The sequence below is a fragment of the Cynocephalus volans genome, chromosome 8, assembly GCF_027409185.1.
Source record: "Cynocephalus volans isolate mCynVol1 chromosome 8, mCynVol1.pri, whole genome shotgun sequence".
Taxonomy (NCBI): Eukaryota; Metazoa; Chordata; class Mammalia; order Dermoptera; family Cynocephalidae; genus Cynocephalus; species Cynocephalus volans.
In genome coordinates this window covers 24,541,776-24,567,762 of record NC_084467.1, presented here as the reverse complement: position 1 = coordinate 24,567,762, position 25,987 = coordinate 24,541,776, and the positions used below count along the sequence as shown (strand labels likewise).

The window sequence follows — 25,987 nt, the reverse complement described above, 5'->3', positions numbered from 1 at the left end:
AGATTAAGGTTACTAAGGGCTAAGAATTTTAATTAATATATGTAATATAAATTACTAGAAGTAATAAGGATGAAAGGAAACAACTATATAAAAAACGTACAAAGAAAGTAGAATGTGTTTTTAATAAAGAAAATTATACAAGATATGTGTTTTCATTTAGGAAAAGAGTAATTTTTCTTAAAGCAAGATGACTGATTGTTCCAGAATAAAAAAGAAAAAGACTAAAACAAAAATGGAGCAAATGTAAAAAGTTGTAGAAAGTCTTTGAGAGAGGAATTTTATGTGTGACCAAACCACTAAGATTAGATAGATTTTATTTATATTAAAAAAAAAAAAAAGCTCAGTAACATACGGATGCAAAGTTAGAATTGGTTTTCTGTCTGTTAAAAGGACAAAGTTTTCTTGGAGTACTGATCTGCTTTTGATTATTAAAGTTTTTCTCTTTACCTTTTAAGTAATTGGCCTAGAAAACAAGATTTTGTGTTTTATCAAGATAATTTCTTATGCTTCATGTTGTCTCTTACCAGGATTTTGGTTAAGAAAAGTGAGTCTTTTCAATATTAAAAAAGCAGAGCTTTTAAAAAACGATTGTGTAACTTTCTGTATTTGCCTTTAAAATCTTTTATGACTCTGGTATTGTTTCACAGTGACCTATGATCCTATTTAATAAAGTGTTTTAAACTTTTTGATGTTTTGACAGCTTCCCGAAATCAAATTTTAAATTAAGTCTTTTTGACCTCAAATTAACTTCGGGAGTTTCCACAGCATCCCTGGAATATCTCAAAAAATTTTATTTTCTCTCTTTATTAAAAGAGGGATGTTAAGCTAATTAGACTTATTTGAAATGGTAAACTGTATGGGAGGCATCGAAGTGATACTGAACCTTCTTTAAGTTATATTTCCTATTGATATGAGTGTTCCAGAAATTGTATGAAATTCCTGGGAATCTGATATATAATGTTATTACTAATAAATATAATTATTATCTTAAAATGCTGTATGCCAGAAAAACAACCAGATTTCCTTCCTGAAAGATTTTGAAAGCAGCTATGATACAAAATTGCAAGGTATTTATAAAAAGAGACTCTAAGTAGTACAGGTTTTTGATAACTTTAAGATCGTATTATTGAACGGGATAAAAATTTCCAAAACTCTAATGGAAGACTAATGGATTCATGAAACCGCTAACCCAACATCAAGCAAAATAGAAATTAATTATATGGGACTGAATTAATTGATGAAAATAATTATAATTTTATGAGTTTTTGTTTGGAACATTGCTGGTACTTTAATGTCTTGTTTCCTGGATTTAAGGAGCCTTTTGCCCTCTTTTAAGCTGTCTATAACTTACACCAATTTGATAAAATATACCTTTGTAAAAGCAAAAATGGAACATTAATCTTTTCGTCCCTACCTGATCACTCCAGAACTTGGAAACTCTTATTAAATATTCTTATTTGCAATATGCATATTTGCATTGGTTCAATTAGAATCTGTTCTCCTTGTAAAAGAATTTAATTGGGCCCATCCTGGGCTTGCCTTCTTAGACTAGAGAGATTTTTAAAGATTCAATTTGAGATTTCTCATTACAAGATAGTTTTAAAAAACCAAGGTTGACTGATACAAAGTCAGTAAAGTCCCTTGGGTGTTACCAAAGCACTAACTAAAATATGTTTTAAAATATACATAGAAATTGTTATTCTTGTTACACTTATAAAAATAATCAGGTCCAGTTTAATGAAACAACTTATTTTGCGAAAAAAAAGAAAAAAGAAAAAAGAAAAAGATAAAAACTATGATTATTTTTCGTAAAAATGGGAGTGACTTTATAAAACATTGCATTTCAATTAAAAATTATAGTAGACCAATTGTCAAATTCAAGTCCTGTTCATTTTCTTTGAGGCTTTGTTATCTACCTGTAAATTAAATTAAATCCTAAGATTTTCTAGTTTCACTAAAAACTAAAATTGCCCTTAACCCAAGCCCTGTAAGGTGGAGCTAGGTGACTTTAAGCTCCAGAAAAATCACTACAATAGACCATGTACAGATAGCCTTCATGCTTGCTGCTACATGGGTCACTCAGGGAGTTCACCAGAACACCACCTGATGACACACCAGAGACATTCAACTGCCATCTTCATTCTACCCCCCAAAGTTACTTCAAACTTAAATCTAGAAATCTCACCTAGCTGCCCCCTGGACTCAACAACTACAATCATAATTGTTCCAAATAGTAACTTTTGACTTTCTTTTGTTTTCATAGAACAATACCTTGAATTCCCTTCAAGCAATGCAATCTGAAATGAACAATTTAGCCTCAATATTGCTCCGAAATAGAAGTTCTTGATACCTTAACAGCTTCATAAAGAGAAGTTGGTACTCTTATTGATGAAAAATGTTGTTTCTATGTTAATAAATTATAAATCATTGCCAAAATTTAAAGGTTCTTGAAAAGCAAATATAAATCTTTTATCAGATGGGTGCCGCTTCCTTCATGGGCTTTAGTTGGTTAAATCTTGGCTCCTGGGAATCTGCTCCGGGGAATTTTTCAGCCCTTCGCTCTTATTCCCCTTCCAGTCATTGTACTCACCTCCCCAGTGCACTGTATCCCTCAGGGGTATTAAATGCTTTCCAGCAGCCACTCGCACATCAAGCGATTGCAATCAGGCTTAGACAACTTGGAGAGTTCAGCAACCTGACTGCTCAAGCCTACGGTGACCGTGCAATCTTGGATAACGGTGGCTACATGACCTTACATCCCAATGCAACTGTTGATGATAGTAACATCTCCATGACTCTTTGTTCCAGGGAATACATCGATAGTGGTAACCAAGAGTAACTACCACTACCCTGTTTGGTTACACTCTCAGCTTGTTTTGTGAAAGTGAGTTAAAATGCAGACCAGGCCTGAAGAATCCCTGAGCAGACAAAACCAGTTGGGCCTCATAAGTGACCTCAGGCTTGCTCGATGTGCGAACATAGACAAAACTTAACTGGAGCTATTTCTTGTAAATACTTATATTAAAGGAAAACAAAACTTAAGCTCAACCAATCAGAAGTAGCCAACAAACTTATAATTATGTAACTAGGGACTTTCCAGTGGGACAGGCCACATGAGGCAACTGTATAATTACAACCAATCAAATAATCCCTTTATTTTGCTTCCACATTTACCCCATAAATATTTTCCTCTGATGATTTGTCATCAGAACATTAAACCTTTTTCAGTTTGGTGTTTTCCAATTTATGAATTGCTTCCTACTCAAACTCTTTAAAATTTTATTGTGCCTCAGATTTTTCTTTGACACTCCAAACCACATGCCCCCATCTAAGTTGCTCTCAAATTCCTGGCCCAGAGACACTGCATGAGATAATAAATGTTTATTGCTGCTCAAAGCCCCTGTGTTTTGAGGTAGTTTGTTATGCAGCAATAAATAATATACAACACAAAAACTGGGGTAGCCCAGGACTGTCCCAGGCAATGGGAAGGCCCATTCCTCACATCGAACTTGACCTGTGAGGCACACCCTGCCCTTCAGCCTGTGAGGGCCTTGGAGAGCCTGTCTCTGGCCCCCCTCTCCCCAGCTGCCCAGCACCAGGACTCCAAGACACTTCCTGCTGCGCCTCAGAGCCCAGTGTGGAAACATGTCCTTGGGCAGGGCTGTACACAGTGACTTCCAGGGGACCACATCCTCAGCTTCTGACTCTTGGTTCAAGTGGGGGGTCCTCCAGCCCTCCCACCTCAGGCCTGGGATGTGCCAGGCAGAGAGTGACTTAAAAATAGTGGCCAGCTGAGTTGTGACTGTCCTGTGCTGGGTGCCCTTGGCATTACCTTGTTCTTCTCCCTCAGACCCTGTGGCCCGCCACTGACTCTAACTTGCATGGGAGGAAACTGGACCCAGGTCACTGGCCAGGAAGTAGCAGACCCAGGATTTGACTCCAGAGTGCCCCAGACCTCTCCTCAGCGCCAGTGCCGCCCTTCCCCTCTGCCATGCCTAGTGGCAGGGCTGCCCGCAGGGTGCTGGAAATTAAGCTGGGCTCCCTGGATCTGATCTATTTACAGAGGAGGAAACTGAGGCCCAGAGCAAGGGAAGTACCTGCTCAGGGGCACACAGGTGGAGAGGAGCAGGGCAGGGACTGTCCCAGCTGAATGTGGTTACTTGTCTACTGCCCGCTCCTGCCCTCTGTCCTTGGCTGTTAGTTCCCTCAGTGCCTAGACCTGTGCCCAGCTCCTCGCCAGGGCTCAGTAACTGTTGGTTGAGGTTTGAATGCCAGTCTCCAAGAATCTTAACGAAAACCAAAACAAAAAACCAAAACCAAAACAAAATAAAAAACATGCAGATGTGTTAAATATCTCAGTGACAGTTGTGCTTGGAGAGAGAGTGACCCAGTAATCAGGATCTCCCACCCCCTCAGGCCCTGGTCTGTCCCCTCCCTGCTCCTTGGGCGACATGCTGCTGGGCTGCTCGAGCCCCAGGATGAGGTGAGAAGGAAAAAATATTTTTAGGGAGGCTTTTTTTTTCCTTCCAGGAAAATGACTCCAAACCTGCAATTCATTCCCAGGTGTGGGGGTGTGTTAGTGGCATGGCTTATGGGACAGTGCCGTCCTCTCTCACCTTTCTCATCTCCTCTGCCTCCTTCCCCTCCCTCATCATCCTTGCTCCCCCTGTGCCCCCACACATGGAAGAAGGTAGGTGTGTGAACACATGCTCCTGGGCCTGCCCCCACCCCCCAACAGCTATTTTCTAGTCCTGTGACCTCGGACTGGCCAGACGGGGACTTAAATGAGGGTCTTGGTTGGGGGATGTGTGGGTGAGGGGGTACATATCCTAAGAATTTTTGCGACCAACAGGGCAGCTGGTCTAGGAGAAAGGGGTGGGTAAGAGAGAGCCTCCAGGACCTGGGTTCTAGTCCCAGTTGTGCCACAGACTGACTGTGTGACCTTGGGCCAGTCACTTCCCCTTTTGGGCCTCAGTTTTCTTATTTGTGAAGTGGGCTGATGAAGTAGGGTGCGTGGGGAGAGCAGGACAGGGCCCTACAGGCTCTGATCATTCTAGGTCATACTGCACAAGTCCCCAGGATGTTCTCGGCCTCATCCACACACTGGATATTAGGATGAAGCCTCAAGCTGGAGCTCACGGCCTCAGAGGCCCTGCTCCAGGGTGGGACTCGCGCAGCCTCATTCTGTTTCACAGCGCCCATTTCTCCAAGGCCTACCTGGCCCAGAGGAGAAGTCACCACCACCGTGAGGCCTTGCTCGATTCCCTCAGAGTGGTGGCAGCCCCTCGTTGCCCCATCTCCCTCTGACTTTGCTGGACTCAGTCGATGGCACTCAACCAGGCTTTGGATTCCATCCAGAGGCAAATTTGCCAGAAAATGAGTGATGCTGAGGCTTCAGGGCCCCACACTTGCACAGTTCCCTTCCAAGGCCTTGGTCCTCATTTGGTATTTGTGATTCCCCTTGAATTGTACGAGTTTCAGGCCCCACAGAGGCAAGACCCACCCTGTTTTCACTCTTCCTCAGGTTGAGGTCCCAGAGCCCTCCTCTCCCCCTCCCCTTGAGCAGGCCACCCCCACCCCCAGCTAGCCTGGCACCTGGGCCAGACCTGACCCAGAGACAGGGGGGTCTCCGCAGCCTCTGCTCGCAGCTCCTGCAAGGCCAGCCCAGGCCCTGCTCTGTAGGCCACAGGCCACTCGTCTCAAATGAAATCTGACTTCTCCCTGCCCTCCCACTCACACCAGCCCTGAGGGACCTCCAGGGACTCTCTGAGCTCCACAGTTTGCACACCCCCCACTAACAGACCTAGGAGAGGGCTGAGTTCAGATCCTGGCTCCATGTCTAGCAGCTGTACCCTGCGGGCATCACCCGCCCCCTCATCATGAAAGGTCTTGCCCAGCGCATAGGGCTGCAGGCAGAGCTCACCCTGCCCGGCCTAGCACCAAGGCCAGGGGCACGGCCCTGTGAGGCCCTAACACAGGCCAGGTCCCTTGGGTGGGAAGGAGCTCCCACAGATGGAGGCCCCATGGATGAAGGCCAGGCCTCTTCCCGCTCGCAGGCCCCGCGGATCCTTCTGGTGGCCGTTGCCCATGTGAGACTTCTATTCACTGGGGCAGCAGACAGCCTCTGAGTCTCCCCGGATTTGGGCCCTACTGATCTGGAGTCTTCTCACCAGGATCCTGTTTTGGTTCCTGAATTTCGAGGATCATTGACCTCTGAGACTGCTATCACTCGGACTTTCTCAGAAGCAAATCCTGGCTCTGGCCTCCACCCTGACTCTTGGGCAGGACTGGAAGTTGTGATGGGAGAAGGTTGGGGGATGGGGGGAGGGATCAGGATGGAGACTGGGGGTGGCTAGGGGAGACGGGAACTTATTTTCCTAGCCCAGTGATTGCCTTGAGCTTGTGTGTGGGAGGTCTGGTTAGAATCACAAAGTCCCTCTGTGCCCACGGGGGACAGCACAGCACAGTGCTGAAAGCTGGGCTCTCATCACACTGCCTGATTCAAATCTTGGCTTGTCCACTTCCTGGCTGTGTGGTCTGGGGTAAGTTACTGAACTTCTCTGAGCCTCAGATTCTCCAACTGTCAAATGGGGACGAAGTAAAGAATAAACACGTGGATAGCACTTCTTGTGAGCCGGACTCTGCTGGGATTGTTAGCTCATTTGGTCCTCAGGGCAACAACCCTGGGAGACAAGTTTGTTTGTTGTACCCAGATTACAGGACTGAGGGGAGGTGGGAATGGAAGCTTTCTTGGCAAGTGCCTGGCAAGCAGTAGGCCCTCCGTAAATCCCGCTCCTGCTGTTACGCGGGAATGTTCAGTTCCGAAGAGTGGTCTAGATGTTCAGCCAAACCTCTGTGGGGCAGGTGGAGTCAGGTCATGGTTGCTGAGCCCACAGCATGTGCCAGGCCTGGGGATGCAACTCTGAATACGTATCTCAGGCCCACCTAAGTGGAGCTCAGAGACACTGGCTGAGGCCCCCTCTCACCCCTTTGCTGCCTTGCTAGAGCCAGAGGGCCTGGCCAAGGGCAGAGGAAAGTCTGACCAGAGTGGAGGTCGGGGTGGGGGTGGGGGTGGTGAGACACAGCCACTAGAGGGGTTACCTGGGGCCCAGGATGCATCCAAGTATGTCCATGGTAGGTGTGTCCGTGACTCTTTAATTCATTCATCAAATGTCTCACAACACACCTCTGGACCTGGCCTTACAGTGTAACTGTTAGCCTGGGTGGGGACCTCGGCTCTCACTTGCCAGCTGTGGGGCCTTGGGCATGTCTCCTAACTTCTCTGTGCCTTGGTTTCTCATCTGGAAAATGGGGATAATGTCACTGTGCACTTTACAGAGCAGTGCCTGGCACATAATCAGTTCTATTTGAGCTCTGTGGCTATTGTCCATTGGGGGTACAGTGTTCCCACTTCTGGGTGAGACAGAGAGCAGAGACTAAAAGCAGGGTGGGGAGTGCAGGACGGGCATGATCAAGGTGTCCGGTGAGACAGGCCCAGCCCTGACCACCCCAAGGGAGTCAGGAAGGCTTCCCAGCGGAGGCGATGTGCATTCTGAGGGGCCAGGTGGGCTGTGAGAGCTGTGCTGGCAGGAGCAGTGGCAGGTGCCATGAGGGTGGTGGTGGCACAGTGAAGGGAGACCCTGATTATGCTGGGATGTGGCTCGAATGCACAGATAGGCATGGGGGAGGTGACTGTGTGGATGCACCATGTGCTTGAGGATAGGTGAATACGTGCATGTGGGAACTCCAGGAAGACCCGGGGTAGGGGGTGGGGAGCGGGATGAGACCCTCAGGGCCCAGACCTGTCTCAGTTCTGGCTGTGACCAGTGTATCTGAGGAACAGCAGGTGGCGCTCCTGGCCTGGCCTAAGATTCTCCACACTGCTCCCCTCCCCACCTCCTCCCCAGGATGTCAGGGAGGGGGGTTCCTGCTTCCAGAAGTCTCAGAGCTGGCAGGAACCTCTGAAGCAGGCCCATGCTCACTGTTGACCTTGTGCATGGAGACCATCCTAATGGTCTCCCTGCTAGATAGTGCTCTGAGCCCTGCATACTCCCCAAGACAGGGTACTCACTTTCTCTAAGAATAGCCAGTGCCATCTGTGGCCAGCTCCAACTGTTCAAAGGTCCTTCCTTACACCAAGCTGATATCTGGTTCCTCGTAATCCTCATCCTAACCCTGTTGGCCCTTTAGGAACTTCTCAGAACCAGTGCGTTCCCTGGGTCTGCTCAGCCCCTCTGGAAGGTAATGGTATCCCTTCATCAGGGCCCCTTCCTTTATAAGCCACCTTTGTTGAACCCACCAGTACATGGCAGGAAGAGCTCATGTTGTCTTCATAACTCGGCACCTGGTCGGGTACACAGTAGGCACTCTATATTTGCTGAATGATTGAATGAACCTTGTGTGATCATTATCTCCATATTACAGTTGGGAAATGGAGGCTCAGAAAGGTAAAGTTACACATCCATCGTAACGCAGCTCATAACTGGCAGATCCAGGATTTGAATTCTCATACTTGCCCAACCCAGAGCCAGAGCTCTTCAACTCCAAGCTATGCTACCCCAACTCAAACCAGCTTCCCTTCTACTGGCCCCATCAGCCTCTCCCCACCCATCTCTCCAAGGTGTCTACGGGTCAAAATTCCAAAAGATTTGGGAATGGGGTTTCCAGAGGTTGGGACCTCAGAATTCCTAGGGGTTTCTGAATTTCAGAGCTGGAAAGTCTCCCCCTCTTTCTCCGGGATTTCTGCCAAAGGGCAGCTAGGCTGGCCTCACATACCCTTTAGGGACTGGACTCCCATTCCTTCTCAGGGAATGCCTTCTAATTCAGCCTTACCTTATGATGAGCTGATCTTTATCCTCTGGACCTCTCCCAAAGGCCCTGCAGGACAAGTACAGGTCCCTTTGACCCTTGAAAACCATGGCTGACCCCCCACCATCTCTTCCTCCAGGCCCAACCCTCCCCTATTTGCACCAATGATCTGGGTTTTGGTTCCCCTTTCCTTGGGGGAATTGCTCCAGTTGCAACTCAACTCAATTCCTATTTCCTGATGTCAGGCTCTGACCTGGTTGTGGGGCCACAGGGGCAGCAGAAGAGAGTGGCTGAAGGCAATCAACCCTTCCTCTCCAAGCCTCAGTTTCCTCATCTAAGAAGTGAAGATATTGACAACACCGACCTTATGGGGTTCCTGAGAGGATGAAATGAAATAACCCAAGGAAAGCGCTGGGCACCTGGCATGTGGTCAGGGTTTAATAAATGTTTACCCCCTTCCCCATCTTCCCCCAAATACCTGTGTGAGACTGAGATCAGGTGAATGGGAAACACATTCATTGATTCAACAATTTGTATTGAGCACCCAGAATGTGCCAGGCCCTGCACTAGTGCTGGGGACACAACAATGAACAAGACAGACCCAGACCCCTGCCTCCTGGAGTTCACCTGCCAATGGAGACTCAAAAAAATCACTACAGTGGGGATAAAGGCAAAGGAGAAAAACGCACAATGACCACATAGAAAAGACGGCCAGGGCCAGGTCCTGCCATTCAGAGGCATACATGTTACATCGCCCTGCCCTGAGGGGTGGTCTCCGTTCTACCGCGAGGAATCTGAGTCTCAGAGATCTGGGGGCGCTTGCCTGAGGCTACACAGCTGCCTGACTTTTCCTCTGCAGATCCGCAGTGACACGTCCCGGAAGTCAACACTCCCCATGGTACCTTAGGGAAACTGAGGCCCAGAGAGGGCCAGGCCTGGTCGGAGGTCACACAGGCCACCTGTATCCTGGAGACAAGTCTAAGGCCATGGTCTTAGACGCCCTCCGTCCCACTCTGCAGACGGGCTGGGTGTGAGGGGATGATGATGGCAGTCCTGGAACCCTAACGGGGGAGGCTTGCGACCCATCTCCTCAGACCCTGAAAGGAGCCAGGCCGTGCCCCGCCTGGCATCCCACGCCATCCTTCCAGCCCTCACCAAAGCCGCGGCATCCCGGTTCTCCGAGGCTCAGCGAGGCAGGCCACCCTGCGGCGGGGACGGGGTGCGCCCGAGCGGGCCGGCCGGGGCTCCCTCCGCGCCGGGGCGGGGGCGGCGGCGGGGGGCGCGCTCCGGCCGCCCCGCCCCGCGCCCCTCCTCCCGCTCCGCCCGCGCTGGGGGCGGCCCGGCGGCGGCGGCGGCGGCGGCGGCGGCGCACGCTTCCTGCGGGCGCGGCCGCTGTGGGCGCGGAGCTGCGAGGCGGAGCCGGGCCGCCGAGCCGGAGCCCGCCAGCCGCGCCGCGCGTCGCTCCAGCCGCCGGACCGCGCGCCGCGCCTCGGGAACAAAGGCCCGCCCGCGCCCGCGCCCGCGCCGCCGCCGCCGCCGCCATGAAGCCTGGGCCGCCGCACCGCGCCGGGGCCGCCCACGGGGCAGGCGCCGGGGCCGGGACCGCGGCCGGGCCCGGGGCCCGCGGGCTGCTGCTGCCGCCGCTGCTGCTGCTGCTGCTGGCGGGGCGCGCCGCGGGGGTGAGTGACGCGCGCCGGGGCCCCCCGCTCCGTCCCCCGGGGCCGCATCCCCGCGCCCCGCCCCCGGGCGCCCCCTCCGCCCCCCGCCCCCCGGGCGCCCCCTCCGCCCCCTGCCCCCCGCCCCCCGGGCGCCCTCCTGCTGGCATCTGTGGGGGGATGGGGGGCAAAAGCCGTCCCCGCCGCCGGTCGCCTTTCGGGGGCTCTTTCCCTTTCCTTCTGAGACCCCTCCCCAGAGGGAAGCCCGGGCGGGCGGGAACCCGAGAGCGGGTGGCCGGCGCTGCTCCCCCCACCCCCGCTCCGGTGACTCGGAAAAGCGCCTCCCCGGGACCCGAGCGGGGACCCGTGCCCTGGCCGGAGGGGCGTGCGGAGGGCCTGACGGCGGGCTGGGGGTCTCGGGTCGCGGGGCCCGCGCTGGGTGTGTCTTGGGGCTGGAGTGAGCGTGGCTCTTGCCTCGTGGGTGTGCCCAGACCGCGGCCACTTTTAGGGAATCGGGTCGATTCCCTCTGCTGGGGGAGGTTGTGCGTTTGGTTCCTCCCAGCGTCGCCGCCGGGAGGGCAGTGGGGACCCGAGAGGGGGAGGTGGAGGGTGACTCGGTGAAGGTGACCTGAGGGGGTGAGTGAGGGGGATCCTGTGTGTGTGTGTGTGTCCACCTCAGTGAGGGGCGCTGGAACCTGTGGGCCATTGCCGGTGAAGGATGTGTCCACCAATGGGGGGTGACACCACGCCCTCCCTTGCGTGTGGTTGTGTGAGGGTGACACGCTGGGCCACCGCCGGCCGTGGCCGTGTGTGGCTGCAGGGATGAGGGTGTGTGTAGGAAAGACCTCTATGGTGGGCGTGTGCTTGGACCCATGGGAGTGCGTGTGAGCGCGTGTCAGTGCACACAGGAGCTCGTGCATGCAGGTGCATGGGTGATCCCGGGCATGGACCCCTCAGGGGCAAGTGTGTGCAGGAAGGGGTGAGTGTGCATGTATGCGGTGACCCCTGAGTGTCCCTTTGAGTGACTGCAGCAGCAGCGGGCTTGAGCTCGGTCCCAGCTCCATCGGGGGAGCCGGAGGAAGGACCACATCCCCCCCTTCGAGAGACCCAGGTCCCAAGTGGGTTCCTCTGTTTGCACATGTCCAGACCTTGAGCTAGGCGTGAGCTGGGGATTTCTAGGGTCCAACGTTCCTTGTTGGTTCCAGGAGCTATGCTGTCCCCATTCCTCAGGCTTCCCTTCCTTCTTTGGGCCTCAGTTGGCCGGTCTGTATAACTGGAAGAGGACAGGCAGTTTGCTTCTTGCACCGGCAGGCTCCTCATCAGCCCTCCCCATCTGGGGGTTGTCGGATGGGGAGGAGGAATGTTGAGTGTCTGGTGGCCCCAATGCTCTCCCCAAGGAGGAGTGAGGGGGAGAGGTCCCTGGGAGGGATAGAGACCCAGCTCACCTTAGCAGTTGGGACCCCTTTCTCAGCTACATTTCTGGAAGATCATAGGTTCAAATACTCCTACCATCACCAGATCCGTGGGTAAGTCCTCTCACTTATCTGAGCCTCAGGTTTCTCTCTGAAACAGGGATAATAACACCCTCCTCAGAGGGTGAAGACGAAGACGAAATGAGATGATGTGCGTGCTTGTACACAGAAGGAGCTCAGTAAATGTTTGATGTGTAAATAAATGAAAATGCCTTAGGGCAAAATGCTTTAGACTTGGAGACCTGGCGGGAATCTGGCAGGAATCCGGAGCTTTGCGACCCCAGACAAGTCCCTTGCTGAACAACTGTTCCTTATCCACAAAACGAGGCTAACAATTCATGCCCCACAAGGGGATGGAAGGAATTAAAGGAGAGCTTTGAAGGACCTTGTGCACAGTAGGGCCTCCGCTATGCAAGTGCCCCAGAATCTGAGGATGAGGTAGAGGGGGTGTGGTTTACACCCCATGCTGGCGGGCAGAGCAAGCAGATCCCTGGGGTCTGGGTCCAGAGGCTGAGATGGTGGGCTTAGCTTGAGGGAGAGGAGATGCTCAGGCTCCAGGTGAGGGGGTGGGGGGTGTCTCTTTCCCAGCTTCACACCTTCCCAGGGGTCAGGCTGTTGAGGAGAGGCACCCCCGCCTTGTGCCTCATCTTGTCTGGGAGGCAAAGGGTTAATGGGTGCCACAGCAGAGGAAGAAGCCAATGCCTGGTAGCAGGAGGGACTGAGGTTAGACCTGAAAAGCCCTGGCTAAGGTGGCTCTAGGAGCATCCTCTGCAGTTGGGTCCTCTAAGGATAGCACCAAAATGAGCCAGGAGAGGGATGAGATGACCCCTGGGTCTGCTCAGGAGCCTGAGAGGGAGCCTCTGTGTGCACTTCCTGGGTGGGGGTAGCAAGTCTCATTCATGCCACAGATGGTGAGTTGGGGTGTGTGTGTCCTGGCATCTCCTCTGGGGAGTTCTCTTTCCTGAGAGGCCAGGCAACCAGGACTCTGAGGGACATCTGCCTTCAGGGCCACCTCAGCTACTGTACTTAAGTCACCACCCAGAAAAGCTTGGAGTGTGAGGATCCTGGAAATTGTAGCTTTTGAAACGTGTTCTTTTAAAAGTGCAGGGTTTTAGATGTCACTTAGTCTTGTTTAAATACACCTGTGGAACTTCACTACTTTGTGGCTGTGTGATCTTGTGAAAATTACTTACCCTCTCTGTGCTTTAGTTTCCACCTCTGTAAAATGGGGAGAATACTGGAATGAAAGGGAGGAATTTGGAAGTGCTTGGCACATAGTAAATGTCTGACAAGTGTTGATTTCTTGTTCTTTTACAAAGTTGCCATTCTGTGGTTGGAAATGTGATAGGGTAGGGAGTGGAAGGGTGGGTGACTGTGTGCGCGCGCGTGTGCGCGTGTGCTTGTGCTTGTGTGCGTGTGCGTGTGCGTGTGCGTGCGTGTGTGTGTGTGTGTGTGTGTGTGTGTGTGTGTGCTGGGGAAGGGCTCAGTCAGGGAATTCTTTTAAAGCCCCACCCCCCAGGCCTAGTGGTTCCTGCTCCCTCCCACTGCACCATTTCAAGCATGCAGGAGCTCCTTACCCTTCACCCCTCCAGGCTATGCTTGAATGTGACCCTTGGGTGGCCATTGTGCCATTGTCCTCACTATAAAAATGAAAACTTGGGGGCCCATGGGCTGTTCTGGGCCAAGCCCTAGGGTGAATTATCTCCCCTTCCAGCAGTTGGGGGACAGACACAGGGACAACACAGGATTCTGCTGCCAGTTAGCTCTCAAGGTGGCAGGGGCTCCAGGGATAGACATCTGCTGTGTGATTTCAGGTAACGGATTTCTCTTTGTCTCAAGTTCCTCTTCTGTAAAATGGGAACAATAACAGTGTCAGCCTCACAGGGATGTTGTGATGAGGAAATGAGCTTCTTAAGTAGATGAGCACAGCCTGCCTTGTTGTGAGCTCTCAGGAGATGGGACCTTTCCAGGAGGAAGCCCGGAGGGGGTCAGGGAAGGCTTCCTGGAGGAGGAGGGTTTTGAGTTAAGCTATGAAAATGGTCACTGCATTCCACTGAGCAAGCTGTAGCCTGCTTTCTCTCAGCTTTCTTACCTGTCAACTGGGGACAAATACTTAACTGACAGGACTGTTATTGGGTGTGTATGAGAGAGAGAGAGAGAGAGAGAGAGAGAGACGATATTCTTACGGCAGAGTTGGGATTTGAACCTGGAGTCTCCTGCTCTCTGGGGAGCAGTGTGATGCCTCCAGCTGTGAATTCAGTGTATTTCTTCTTGTTGTCTCCTGTTGAGTTTGGTGTAAGGTGATTCTGCTGGAGAAAAGAGCAGTTTGGCCTTTTGAAAACAAATGGCTCCTCCCACCTCAAGGCTGGGGGTGGGTGCCCCAGGGCAGCACTGGGGTTGGGGAGCGCTGGGTTTGGGCTCTGGAAAGAGCAGGGGCAGTGATGGGGTGGGTGAGAGGGGTCAAGACAGAGCTCTCTGCAGAAGCCAGGCCCTTCTGCAGGTCTTTCTCCTGCCCCTCCCATTGGAGCTGGGACCCCCACACAAAGTAGTTTGGGGAAGAGGGATGGATGGATCGTTGTAAAAGGGGCTGTGATAGGATTCCTGAAGGCTGGAGCAGACTGGAGCCAGCTGGGGATGGGAGGCCAGAAAAGTCTCCATCTGCTCAGTCTGGCAAGGGCCAGGGGCATGATTTGGGAGGCAGGCTCCCACACCATTGAGGGCTTAGTAATAAAAACTGCAGCTAATGTTGACTGAGAGCCCAGCCCATCAAGCACTTTCTATGTGTTGGTTTATTTAATCCTTATGACAATTTTTTGAGGTAGGAATTATTAGAGCCCCCATTTTACTGATGGGGAAACTGAGGCACAGAGAAGTTGAGTGACTTGTTCAAAGTCACACTGCCAGAAAGTGTCAGAATTGGATTGAGCCAGGGCCTGGCAGGCTAGTAGAACTGGGCTGTAGTCCTAATTCCACCCCCTCCTGCTGTGTGATCTTGGGCAAGTTACTTTACCTCTCTGGGGCCTCCCTACCCCCCAAATTATGCCCACATTAGCTACTGTTTAATAAGTGCCCGCTCTTGCCAGGTATGTTCCATATCTTCTCTCATTTAATTCTCCCATAGGCTTGGAGGTTGATGATGCTATCCCATGTGACAGATGGGGGAAGGGACTTACTTGCCCAGGGCCTGCCCTCGTCTACTGCCTCACAAGGCTCTGTCATCTGTAAAAGCAGCTCCTCTGAGGGTCACTGGGGATGGATCAGGGGAGAGAGCTGGGTAAACTGTGAAGGGCTATCAAAAAGGTTGTGGGTGTGTGTGTGCATGCATGAGGGGGCTCATGTCTGGGTCTTGTGGTCATGTCACAAGAGGGGGAAGTGTTTAGATCCTGAGGATGAGGGGTCCAAAAAGCCACCCTGATGTGCATAGGATGCCCCAGCGTTGGGGGCTCACTGTCTGCCAACCTGCAGGTGACCAAGCCTGCCTTGAATCCAAGTGGAGCCCAAATCTATGTCCCTGATGCCCCGTCCCTGAGTCCTGGCCCCACTGCACATAAGATTCTTTCTGGCTCAACAGTGATTGATACCCAGAGAGGGGGAGTGACTTGGTATGGGTCACCCAGCAGTCAGGAGTGGTATCAGAGGGCTTTCTTGATAGACCATGAGCTTCCTGGGGCAGGCTCTGTGGCTGCCTCACATCTCCTGATCCCCCAGGGGCCACTTTGTGCCCGGCCCACAATTGAATGGTTCAAATGAATGAGTGAATTAATGAGGGAATAAATGAAGGAAGGAAGGACTGTGAGCTTGGAGCCTAGGCTGGGGCTTTGTGTCCTCTCCTGTGTAGGTGGGTAGGGGGAACAGTGAGGCTGGCAGATCCTGCTGGGTCCAAGGCGTGTGCCCGTGGGCTGGGAGGCGCCAGGGGGGCCACAAGGGGTGGGCCTGTGGTTTAAGGGCCAAGGCACTGCCACCACCATGTCTGGGTGGGACGAAGAGGCTGTGGCTCTGGGCTTCAGCCCAGCTGCTTGGAGCCCTGTGATTTTGTGTCTGGGGGGCAGTGTGGTTGGAGCCTAGCCCCCATCCCAGCGGGGAGCAGAGTCTGGGTTGGTCCTGGACCACCTGGCTTGTCTTGCTGGCCCCTCCAGGCCTTTGTGCCCTATAACCTTCCACCACATCCAGGGAACATCAGGCTGGTACCCAGTAAATATTTGTTGACTGACCCCCCCCACCCCCACTTGCCTTGGCTCCCAGCCTCCCAAGATTCCAGAAGGCTGGGCAGCCTTCACTTCCGGCCCCCTCCCTCCGGAGCAGGCCCTGGTCGCAGAAGAGGCTGCTCCCCTCCCCCACTGACCAGGCCCAGTTTCAGCGCCAAACAGGAAGCTGTGATTACAGGGGGAGTCTGAGCGCTGTGGCTGAGGGCCCAGATGTGGGGATGGGGGTGGGGATGGCCCCAACAAATGATCTGGCCCCTTTCCTACCTGACTGTTGAGAGTGGAGTGCAGGGAATGCCTATGCTGGCCTTTTATACCAAGTGGAGAGGGCTCTACAACCCCCTTTGACCCAGTGGTCAAGGCCTGCCTTCTTCCCACCCAGGGGGCCCCACTCAGGCCTTGGTGCTATGTCTGTTTGGGGGTCTCTAAGCCTGAAGGTGCAGCTTGAAGTAGTGGAAGGATCAGGGATGCTGGAGCCAAACGGTCCAGGGTTGAAATCCTGGTTCTGCCAGTTTCTAGCTGTGTGACCTTTGCAAGTTCACTTAACCTCTCTGAGCCACAGTTACCTCTTCTTTAAAATGGGACCTGAGGGGTGTTTGAGAATTAATAATATGAAGTCATAAAGTAAATAAACTAAAGTGATAAAGTAAACAAGGAGTGAGTGGGCTGCTCCTGCAAATGCTGGTTTCTTCCATTACCTGCCTTGGTTTTTGCTCTTTTCCTGTTTCTCTCTTGGTCTTACTGCAGAATTGCTTTTATTTATTTTTATTTTTTTTTATGGGGGGGGTAGAGTTTTCCCTTGGAGAGTGTGGGAACCAAGTTTGAGTAATCATTTATCACCCGAAGCACCTGGGGGTGGGGACTATCCTTAGAGGGGGAACTTGGGCAAGGACTCCCAATTGCAGCAGGCAGGATTTGGGCCAGATTAGAGGAAGCACTTTCCAGTATCTCCGGGCACCGAGTTTATGGGAAATTTGGTTTTCCTGAGCTGTTGGGCAGCCTGCAGTCCAGTCTGGAGGCAGAGGATTATATGTGATGACCATTCCAGTCCTGGAACTCCAGAGAGTCCTTATTATTTACAGCATGAGCCCAGGACATGGTGATTTCCATCTTCCTCCCAGCCAGAGAGCACCTCGCTGTGTTCTGTTCATTGTGCAGGTCCTGACCGGCAGTTGGTGACTGCTGATGTTTCTATAGGACCTCAGGGTGGGAGAGCCCTAGAGAGATGACCAGCCCCAGAGCCTGCCATCCCACTGGTTATAGCCCAGAAGTGGCCTGGGGCCTTGCCCAAGGACTGGGGCTGATTCTGCATTGATAGCCTCATTGAACCTTATAACCACTCCTGGAGGCTGCTGATATTCAAAGGCTGAGAGATGTCAAGTCACCTGCCAGAGCTCACACGGCCAAGAACTGGTGGAGGCAGGTGTTCGCTTGTCCCTTCCCTCCTCTGGAGTTCTGTCTGCCCCATTGCCAATCTTGTCTTCACACCCCTTCAGGGCCAGGGTTTGCTGGGATGGGGGGTGGGGCTGGGGATAATGCTCATCAGGGTCTTCATCCTGGTTCTGGGTTGGGCCATGGGCTTCTAGGCTGCTGGTCCAGTGTTGCTTCACCCTGGGGTCAGCCTTGGCCCACATTCCTCTAGAGCTTCCTGTGCCCCCTTCACTGCCAGCAAGACCCCCCATCCATCCTGCCCTCCCATTCCTGCTCACCAGCCCAGACTTTAATGAGAGTAATTTAGAATCAATCACCAGCGGGATCTGGGAAACCTAATTGCAGCAAACTGATTGTCAATTCGATTGTGGGCACCAGGGGGCTGCGGGTGGCTCATTAGACCTGTCCCCCTCCCCAGGCTGGGGCCTGGGGGGGCCCTGTGCGGGTTGCAGGGACTGAACAGGCAAGGCTCCTAGAGAGCTGGGAGGGGAGGGCTGTTGGTACTGGGAGCAGGGGAAGGTTGATTTTGCTCTTGGGGTGCCTGGTGGAACCTCTGTACTGCTCCCCTCTCCAGGGCCCACAGTGGGGTGTGCATGCCTGTCTCAGTCTTTACCCTCCTGTCATCCATCACGTGTTCACTGCTCCCTCCTCAGGGCCAGGCTGATGTTGGGAGTGGGGTGGGGTGTCTGCAGCTGGATCCTACCTGGTTCCTGCCCTCAAGATGCTCCCTGTGTCAGGGAGACAGACACAGGCACCGATGACAACACTGATGATGATGACAGTGGCCGGTACTTACAGAGAATGTGCTATGTCCAGGCATGGTGCTAGGTGCATAACATGCTTTATGTCAGTCCCCACCATGACCCCTTGAGGTAGGTATTGTTACCCCATTTTACAGATGGTGACACAGAGGCTAGTGTGCCCCAGGCGAGGCAGTTAGTGGGACTCTGACCCTGGCATCTGTGTACCTACCAAGGTGCTTGTTCAAGAGCATTGGATGGATGAGGTGAGCATGTGGTGGTAGAGGCTTGTCTCTTGATTGATTGCTTTGTTCATCAGCAAGCATGTATTGATCACCTGCTGTATGCAGGGCCCTATGCTGGGGGCCATCAGTGTTCAGTTGTGTCACCTGTGTGTTTCCTGTGTCTCATCTGACCGTGCCTTGCGTGGGGGAGGTGTATTTGTGGCAGATGTGTTGTGCCTGTGTGAGGCTTTGGGGGAGGCATGGAAGAGAAGCAGGGAGGGGAGCCCTGCCTCTCTCTCCCAGCAGGGTCGAATCCCAGCTCTGCTATTAGAAGTGGAGTGAACTGGGGCAAGTAACTCTTGACTCAGCCTTAATCTCCTCTTCTGTCAAATGGGGGCCCCTGATTCCTGACTCATTAGTCTGGGGTGAGGAGGAGTGTTGGGAGGTACACTATTAACTAGTTAAAAGGCAGCTGCTGCTGGGTGGTTACTTTTATTTTAATTATTATACTTTTCCCAAGATTGTTATGTCTCAGAGGTGAAACTGCCACTCGCTTATCAAATGATAGTTGGCAACTTTTTTCCTCTCTGGGCCTCTACTTCCATGTCTTTGAAATGGGGAGACTGGATGGGATGATCCAGGAGCCCTTCCAGTCCTCACATTTGAGGAACTATCAGAAAGACCTGAGGCCAGAGAGGGCAGAGCCAGACCTAGGGTGGCCCAGCATGGAAGGGAGGACAGGCCTGCGGGGCTGCGGGAAGGGTCGGAGCCCCGCTGCCATCATGCTGAGCAGCATTTCTCTCCCTGGCCCCTGGGATGGAGCAGTCAAATCCAGGCCATCTGGGGGCTGGGCAGAGGAGGAGCGCTGGGCAGGGAGTCCAGGACCAGGGAGTCCCTGCTGTCTGCTGAGCAGCCAGCCACTTCAGCCACTGTTTGCTGATGCCCCCTCTGTGTTTGGCTTGTGCTGTGCTAGGGGTCCCTGGGGGCTCAGCTTGGTCCGTGACCTCAGGAAGCTCCAAGTTAGGTGAGGGAGCCAGCATGAGACAGGGGCCAGGGGAGTGAGTCAGGGGAATGAGAGGTTGGTTTTGACTCTGGAGACTCAGGGAGGGCTTCATGGAGGAAGCCTCCTTGGTCCCTGTCCTTGAAGGATTATGGCAGCACACTGATAGGGTGAGGGACCAGGGGACTGAGGCTCAGAAGTGGGAAAGGTCATGGTATATTAGGGAGCTCAAGTGTGGTTAAAGCAGCAATTCCCAGCCAGGGGCTGGGGGGCCAGGGGCCGTGTGTGGAGAGGGGAACACACCTTCCTCTGGGGTGGAGTCACTGCTGTTGGGGCTGCTGTTACTGATAAGAGCATGTTGTTTTATGCATTTAATAGGCACTCATTGGGCACCTCTGGGTGCCTGGCCCTGAGCCTCAGGGTGTTCTGGGTCTCAGTGGTTGAATCCCACAGGGCCTCAGCATGGAAGACACCAATGGACTGAGAAACCCCAGTGGCTCACAAGGTGGGCTTTGAGTACCAGCCAAGGCATTTGGGTCTTGTCCTGCAGGTAGAGGGTGTTGGTCTGTAAAATAAGTGCTGCCCTGGTGCCCTGCTGCCCTGAGGGGCTGGTGTGAGATGCCAATAAGAGCATGAATATGACAGTATTAATATTGAATTATGCCTGTGGAGAGCCTGCCACGTGCAAGACACTTTGCCAAATGTCTCATATGTAAACACTCACTTAATCCTTACAACAACCTTATGAGAGAGATACCATTATTATCTCCATTTTACAAAAGAGGAAATTGTGGCACAGAGAGGGTAAGTCACTTTTTCAAGGTCACAGAGCTAGTAAGTGGGCATAGTTGGGATTTGAACCGAGCAGTGTGGCCCCAGAGTCCTATCTAGTGCGTAAGCATGGCTCTGTGCTGCCTCGTGCACTGCAAACTATCCTGAGAGGATGATAAGGCCAGTCAGGCCTTGCTAGGTACCTGAACTTACGTGGCTGCTGTGGGGGAGGCTCAGACCCAGGCCTGGGGTTGCTCGGCTTACATGTGGGTCTGTTCCCTGCTGCCTGTTTTCTGTCTGTATTGGACCATGGGCTGAGGCTAGCCCAGGCAGGGGAAAGATCAGAGGACTGGAGATGATTTCAGCTGGAAGGGCTCTTGGAAATACTCTTGTCCAAGTTGTTCATTGTCCCAAAAGGGAAATTGGATCCAAAGCATTGCTCTCAAGTCATAGTGAGTATTTCCTGTGATCCTGTAGTTCAACCTACTTATTTTACATTTGGCGAAATTGTGGCTCAGAGAGGTACAGTGGCTTGCCCAAAGTAACACAGTGCATTGGTGGCTGAGCTGGGACTATGAACTACCTGGGCACCTGGGCAGGGCACCATGTACCATGTTTCTATTCTTTACCTGTCTCTGTTCTGCCCAGACTGTAGGTCCAGTTCCCCGCCCCCCCCTTCTAGGAAGCCTTCCCTGACTCCTCAGCTGCCCTCCTGCTCAATACTCTATGCCAAGTCAGTTCCCATCAGGGCATTCAGTGTACGTCTCTAGCCTCAGCCCTCTGCCCTGTACATCCCACATTGCTGCCACTCAAGACCCTTGGCTGTTCCCTGAGCACAGAGCATATGGCTGTCTCTCTTTTCTTCATGCCTACCCACGTGCTGTTTCCTCTCCATGTCCTGTTCCCTTCTCCAGTGAACTCCTACTCATCCTCTAAAACCCAGCACATGTTCCCTCCTCTGGGAATCCTTTGCTGACCCCTCCTCCCAGCCCTCCTTAGCCTCTTCTTTCCTGCCAACCTCTCCTAGATTCCCAGACATTGCTGCTCTTCTACACGTTAGGGTTCTTTGCCAAGCCCCAGTTCTGTTACATTGCTTCATGGGAGCTGGTTCCCACAGGGCTACATTGCTACCTCCTGGGAGCCCGCGCTTGGATACACTGTAGCAGCCGCTATCCCCGGTTACATCATCTCCCTGCTCAGCGCACATGTTACTCTGTTTCATTTCCCCAATCCCGACATTGCTACATTGTTTCTTTCCCCTGCTTTCCCACATCCTCAGTCTGTTCTACTTCTGGTTGTCGCCTGTTGTCACGCTTTGTCCTTTCTCCCCAGCCCCCTGCTCATGTGACCCCCAAGCTTGGGAGAAGTGGAGAGTGGAGTGTGGCTGCAGGGGGCAGTGGGCATGAGGGGGCGCAGCCTCCGGCCTCAGTTAGCCGAGGAGGTGTGGGGCAGGGAAGGATGTGCCCGGTCCTTTGGGACTCTGTCTTTCTGGAGGGTGGACATGCCGTGGGCTTGCAGAGGCTCAGGCTTGGTTACGGAGAGATCTTTCCCCGTCTGCCCCCTGCTCACCTCCTCCTCCTCCTCCTCTGTCTTTGCTGGGCGCCTCTCCTTCTCTCCCTTCGCCCCCACCCACTTTCTCTCTCCCTCCTCCTGCTCTGATTCCCTGGAGGCCTCTGTCTCACTCACTCTGAGTGGTTTGAACCTCTCATCTCCCTGGTCTTGGTGCAGTGGGGCCAGGACCTGAGGATTCCCTAGGGGAACAGGGTCTCTAGGGCCGTGGGGGTGGTTAGGGCCAGGGCTAGAGGGACTCTTAGTTCCTCCCCCTCCTGGGCCCAGAACTCACAATTGCCTTCCTCTGCCCCTCCAGAAGTGGAGTTTCCAGGGAACAGAATCACGGGAATCAGCCTTTGGCCTTGCTGTTCAGATGAGGACACTGAGCCCAAAGACGGAGTGTGGCTGTTCTGGGTCAGTCACACAGCTGTGAGGGGCAGAACAGCTCCCCCAGGGCAGTGGCTGCCGTGTGGCTGCTGGGAGCTGAGCCCTGGCTTGGCTGAATCCTGTTCTCATGTGAAGTGGGGAGCTGGGAGGCTTGTGGGGAGGAGCTCAGATCCAGAAGGGGTTCCAGCTCTGTGTTTGAGAGATACTCTGCAAGGCCATGGTTGAGCCCAGGATAATCCTTTTTCCTTGTGAAGCTAAGGCCATGTTTCTGTTTAAGTCTCAGGTTTGGGCAAAGGGCTGCGTTTGTGTGTACATGCATGTGTGTGATTGTGTGTTGCTATGTGCCTGTGCTGATGCATGGGTGTCCTAGGATCTGTGTAGGGAAAGGGTGTTTGTGGCCTATGCCAGGGAGGACATGAGTCCCCCCAGTGCTATCCCTCCCCCTTTCTTGGCTGCAGGGGGCTTGTCCTCAGCACTGTGGGGGGCTGTGGATATCAGCAGCTCTGGGAGTTTGATGGAGGAAGTTGGGAGACACTCTCCCTACCTCGGGAAGGTTGGATGCACACCTAGGAATGTGCACCCATACAGACCCATCTGTGTACATGAAGGAACATGCAGACCTGAGCACACACCCTTGTCCTGTGTGCACATGCAGAGAGACAGAGACAGGGACACACACACTCCCCCACATGCACACGTACTGCTGTCAGAGATACAGCCCTGCGTGCTCACATGAATGCACCCAGACCGACACTGATATCTAAGCCCACCCTAGACACCCCCCAGGTGCACACACATGGATGTACCTAGACACATGCCCAGAAACACCCCCGAGTGTGCGCATATGTGTGCATGTATACATGTACACACACATGCATGCATGTTGCTGGAGCTCTGAGCTACCAGGAATGTGTCCATCCTTAATCCCAGCTGTTAATCCCAGGGTCTAGGGAGCCCAGGCCAGAGGGGCAGCTGGTCATCTGGCCTCCTTAGAGGTGATTAAGGCAAGGGAGGGGAGTGTGGAGGGACTCAGAGCTTTGTCTTCTGCCTGACCTTTAGGGGCACTTATCTCCCCACCTCCCCATGTTCTCCACAAAAAAACCAACGTTGGGTTCCTTCAGAGATTCAGTTATATGTAATTTACTAAACCCTGGGTGCAGACATGCTAGGGAGGGGGAGGAAAGAGGGTGTGGCTGTGTGTCCTTAAGGAAAATGACAGCTGGGGTCAGATAAGTCAGGAGAGGTAGGTCCTTTCATTTAACCACCTGCCTGATGGGAGCCCTGAGTCAGAATCTTCTGCACTGAGGCATCCTCGGCACTCTGATCTCTGGGGTCCCCTGTTTCTGGCCAGAGCATTTCTGACCAAGTGAGAAAATGACACCCAACCAGGAGATACTGAATTTGGGACCCTAAGCAGGGAGGAGGAGGGTGGATTCAAGGGACTAGGATGGGATGGGGAAGCTTCCATGAGGAGGTGAGGCCTGAATTGGGCATTGAAGGTGTCAGCTTCTGGGGCATTTGGAAATGTATATGGACATTTTTGGTTGTCATAATAATGGGGTGCAGTTGACATTTACCAGGCAGGAGTTAGGGCTGCTAAGTGGATGTAGTACCCAGAACAGTCCCACTTGTGGGAAATGGTCCTGCCTGGATATCAGTAGAGCTCCTGTTGACAAATGCTGGTCGGTCATGAGGCATGGTGAGTGCTCCTGATGGGAGGGGGTCAGTGGGGACCATGGCCCAGAGGTGACTGTCCCGCTGTGGGAGGGAGTACCATCCCACACTACCCAGGGCACTGCAGAGGTGTACCTAGCTTATGCAGGCTGAGTCACCCCACTGTGTCCCCTCTGCTCCCTCAGTTCCCTCTCTCCGTCCCTTCTGTGTTTAGATGGGTGTGTGTGTCTCTAAGGGGATGGCTGTGATCAATGGTGGACAGAAGGTGGTTTGGGCATCAGCCCCACCTGGGTTCTAACTCTGACCCCCCACTTGTCAGCTGGGCGACCTTGGGCAGGCCACGGTACCTGTGTCCTCCTCTGAGCTGGATTGTCCTCTGTAACGCTGGATGGAAACCATTGTGCCCCAGGTATTGTGAGGATTGGGTTTACTTGGGCCGGGGTCCAGCACACTGCAGTGCCCACAGGCTGCTGACTAGTAGTGGGGATAGTGGGAGGAGTGGTAGTGAGAGCCCTCTATCGCCATGGAGGGGGCCATCACCACCCCCATCCTTGTCCTGGGGTTTGGGGAACAAGACTGTCCCGGCAACGGCCCCTTGCCTGACGTCTGCTTTGAGTCCATCTTTTCCAGCCCAGGTCTTTCTCCCATAAGCACTGTCTACATGAGAGCTTTGATTCCTGGGCTAGACCATGTCAGACTCATTCATTTGTTCATTCATTCATTCCCCGTGACCTGGGTGTGGGGGCTGGTGGGCCACCAGGTCCCTGGACTATAGCCTGGCCTTGGTGGAGTTCCCTACAGAGGAGGAGGGCCACGCTGGTGTGATTGTGGCTCTGGTGGCGGAAGCTGGGGCTTCTGAGCCCGCCTGGGGAGGGTCAGGGAGCGATTCTTTGTGGAGGGGATGGGTCAGCTGAGACCTGAAGTTTTAGGTCAGGGAAGCCATGTTCCAGTGATGTGTGAGGAGTGGACAGTGGGCCTCATCCCTGGGCTGTAGGGCGAGTGGGGTCCAGGGCGCCTAGGGTCCTTATGCCCTGGCCAGTGTCTGGCCTCTGTCTGACTGAGCTCAGTGGGGAGGGCTCTGCTCGGCCTTTAGGCTGTGGGCTGAGGAGGGGTTGGCAAGACACATGGATGGACCACAGGAGGCTGGTGCAGGATGTCAGGGGAGAGGAGATGGGCTCTGGGCTTTTCTCTGGCTCCCTCCACCCCATCACTGAGACTGAGCAGTGGGGGGTCCTTGTGGAGTTCTTGGCCTCCGCCTCTTTGGGATCCTTTGTGGTCCCTGCCTGGCAGTCTGAGACAGAAGTCTCTGTGAGGTCTCCTCCTTCTTACTTAATGACCAGGCCAGGGAGGGGGAAGCTTCAGTGGTGGGGCTGAAGGCAGGGGACTAAGGGGTTCAGTCTTCTCACCTGAGTGCAGCTCAGTAAGGGTGTGTGTAGGGGGTAGGGAGAAGGCAGGGCTCCTGTGCACCTGCCAGACAGAGGCCTGGTGCTCAAGCCTCTGCCCAGCCCTCAGGGCAGTGGGGCCTCTGTGCAGAGAATAGACAGCGGAAGCTGGCTGGGCACTGGGGGCCGAGTGGAGGTGGCACAGGGCCGAGGGTTGGATCCTGGAGACAGGGCAGGGGTGTCTGTCCTTAAGGCTGTCCTAGACAGCCACAGGGGACAGAGGACAGATGGACTTGCATTCTAATTCAGATGTGCTTCACTGCTGGGGCCCTGACAGATTTATGGCCCCCTTCCCTGGCAAGGATGTAGCCTCAGGCCTCTTCCAAGGGCAGTCAGGGGCCGGCCACGTGGACAGAGGGCCAGGTCAGGGCATCCCAGAACCACTGCGGGCTGCAGCTGGGAAAACTGAGGTCTAGAGATGGAGATGACAGCCAGCCTGAATGGAGTTGTCTTCCTTCCCTTGGGTCTCTCTCAATACCCTGTGCTGAGCCTGCCCCCCTTGCAGGGGCCCCACGTGACAAAGTGGCCTTAGGCAAGCACAGAAGAGGCAGTTGCTGAGCTGGGCTTCTCCCACTTGTGGGCCGCAGAGGAAGTGTTTGCCGGTCCAGAGGCGGGGGCTGGGGAAGCTTA

The 25,987-nt window shown here is 53.4% G+C and overlaps 1 protein-coding gene across 1 annotated transcript in view; it reads left to right on the top strand.

Annotated features, from left to right (window-relative positions):
* The first annotated feature begins 10,349 nt into the window (after nucleotides 1-10,349).
* SDC3 (syndecan 3) overlaps nucleotides 10,350-25,987 on the top strand; it is a 34,563-nt gene continuing 18,925 nt past the window's right edge. The window contains exon 1 of the mRNA XM_063106775.1: nucleotides 10,350-10,487. Within this exon, the coding sequence (XP_062962845.1) occupies nucleotides 10,350-10,487 (138 nt within the window). The remainder of the gene's footprint in view (nucleotides 10,488-25,987) is intronic.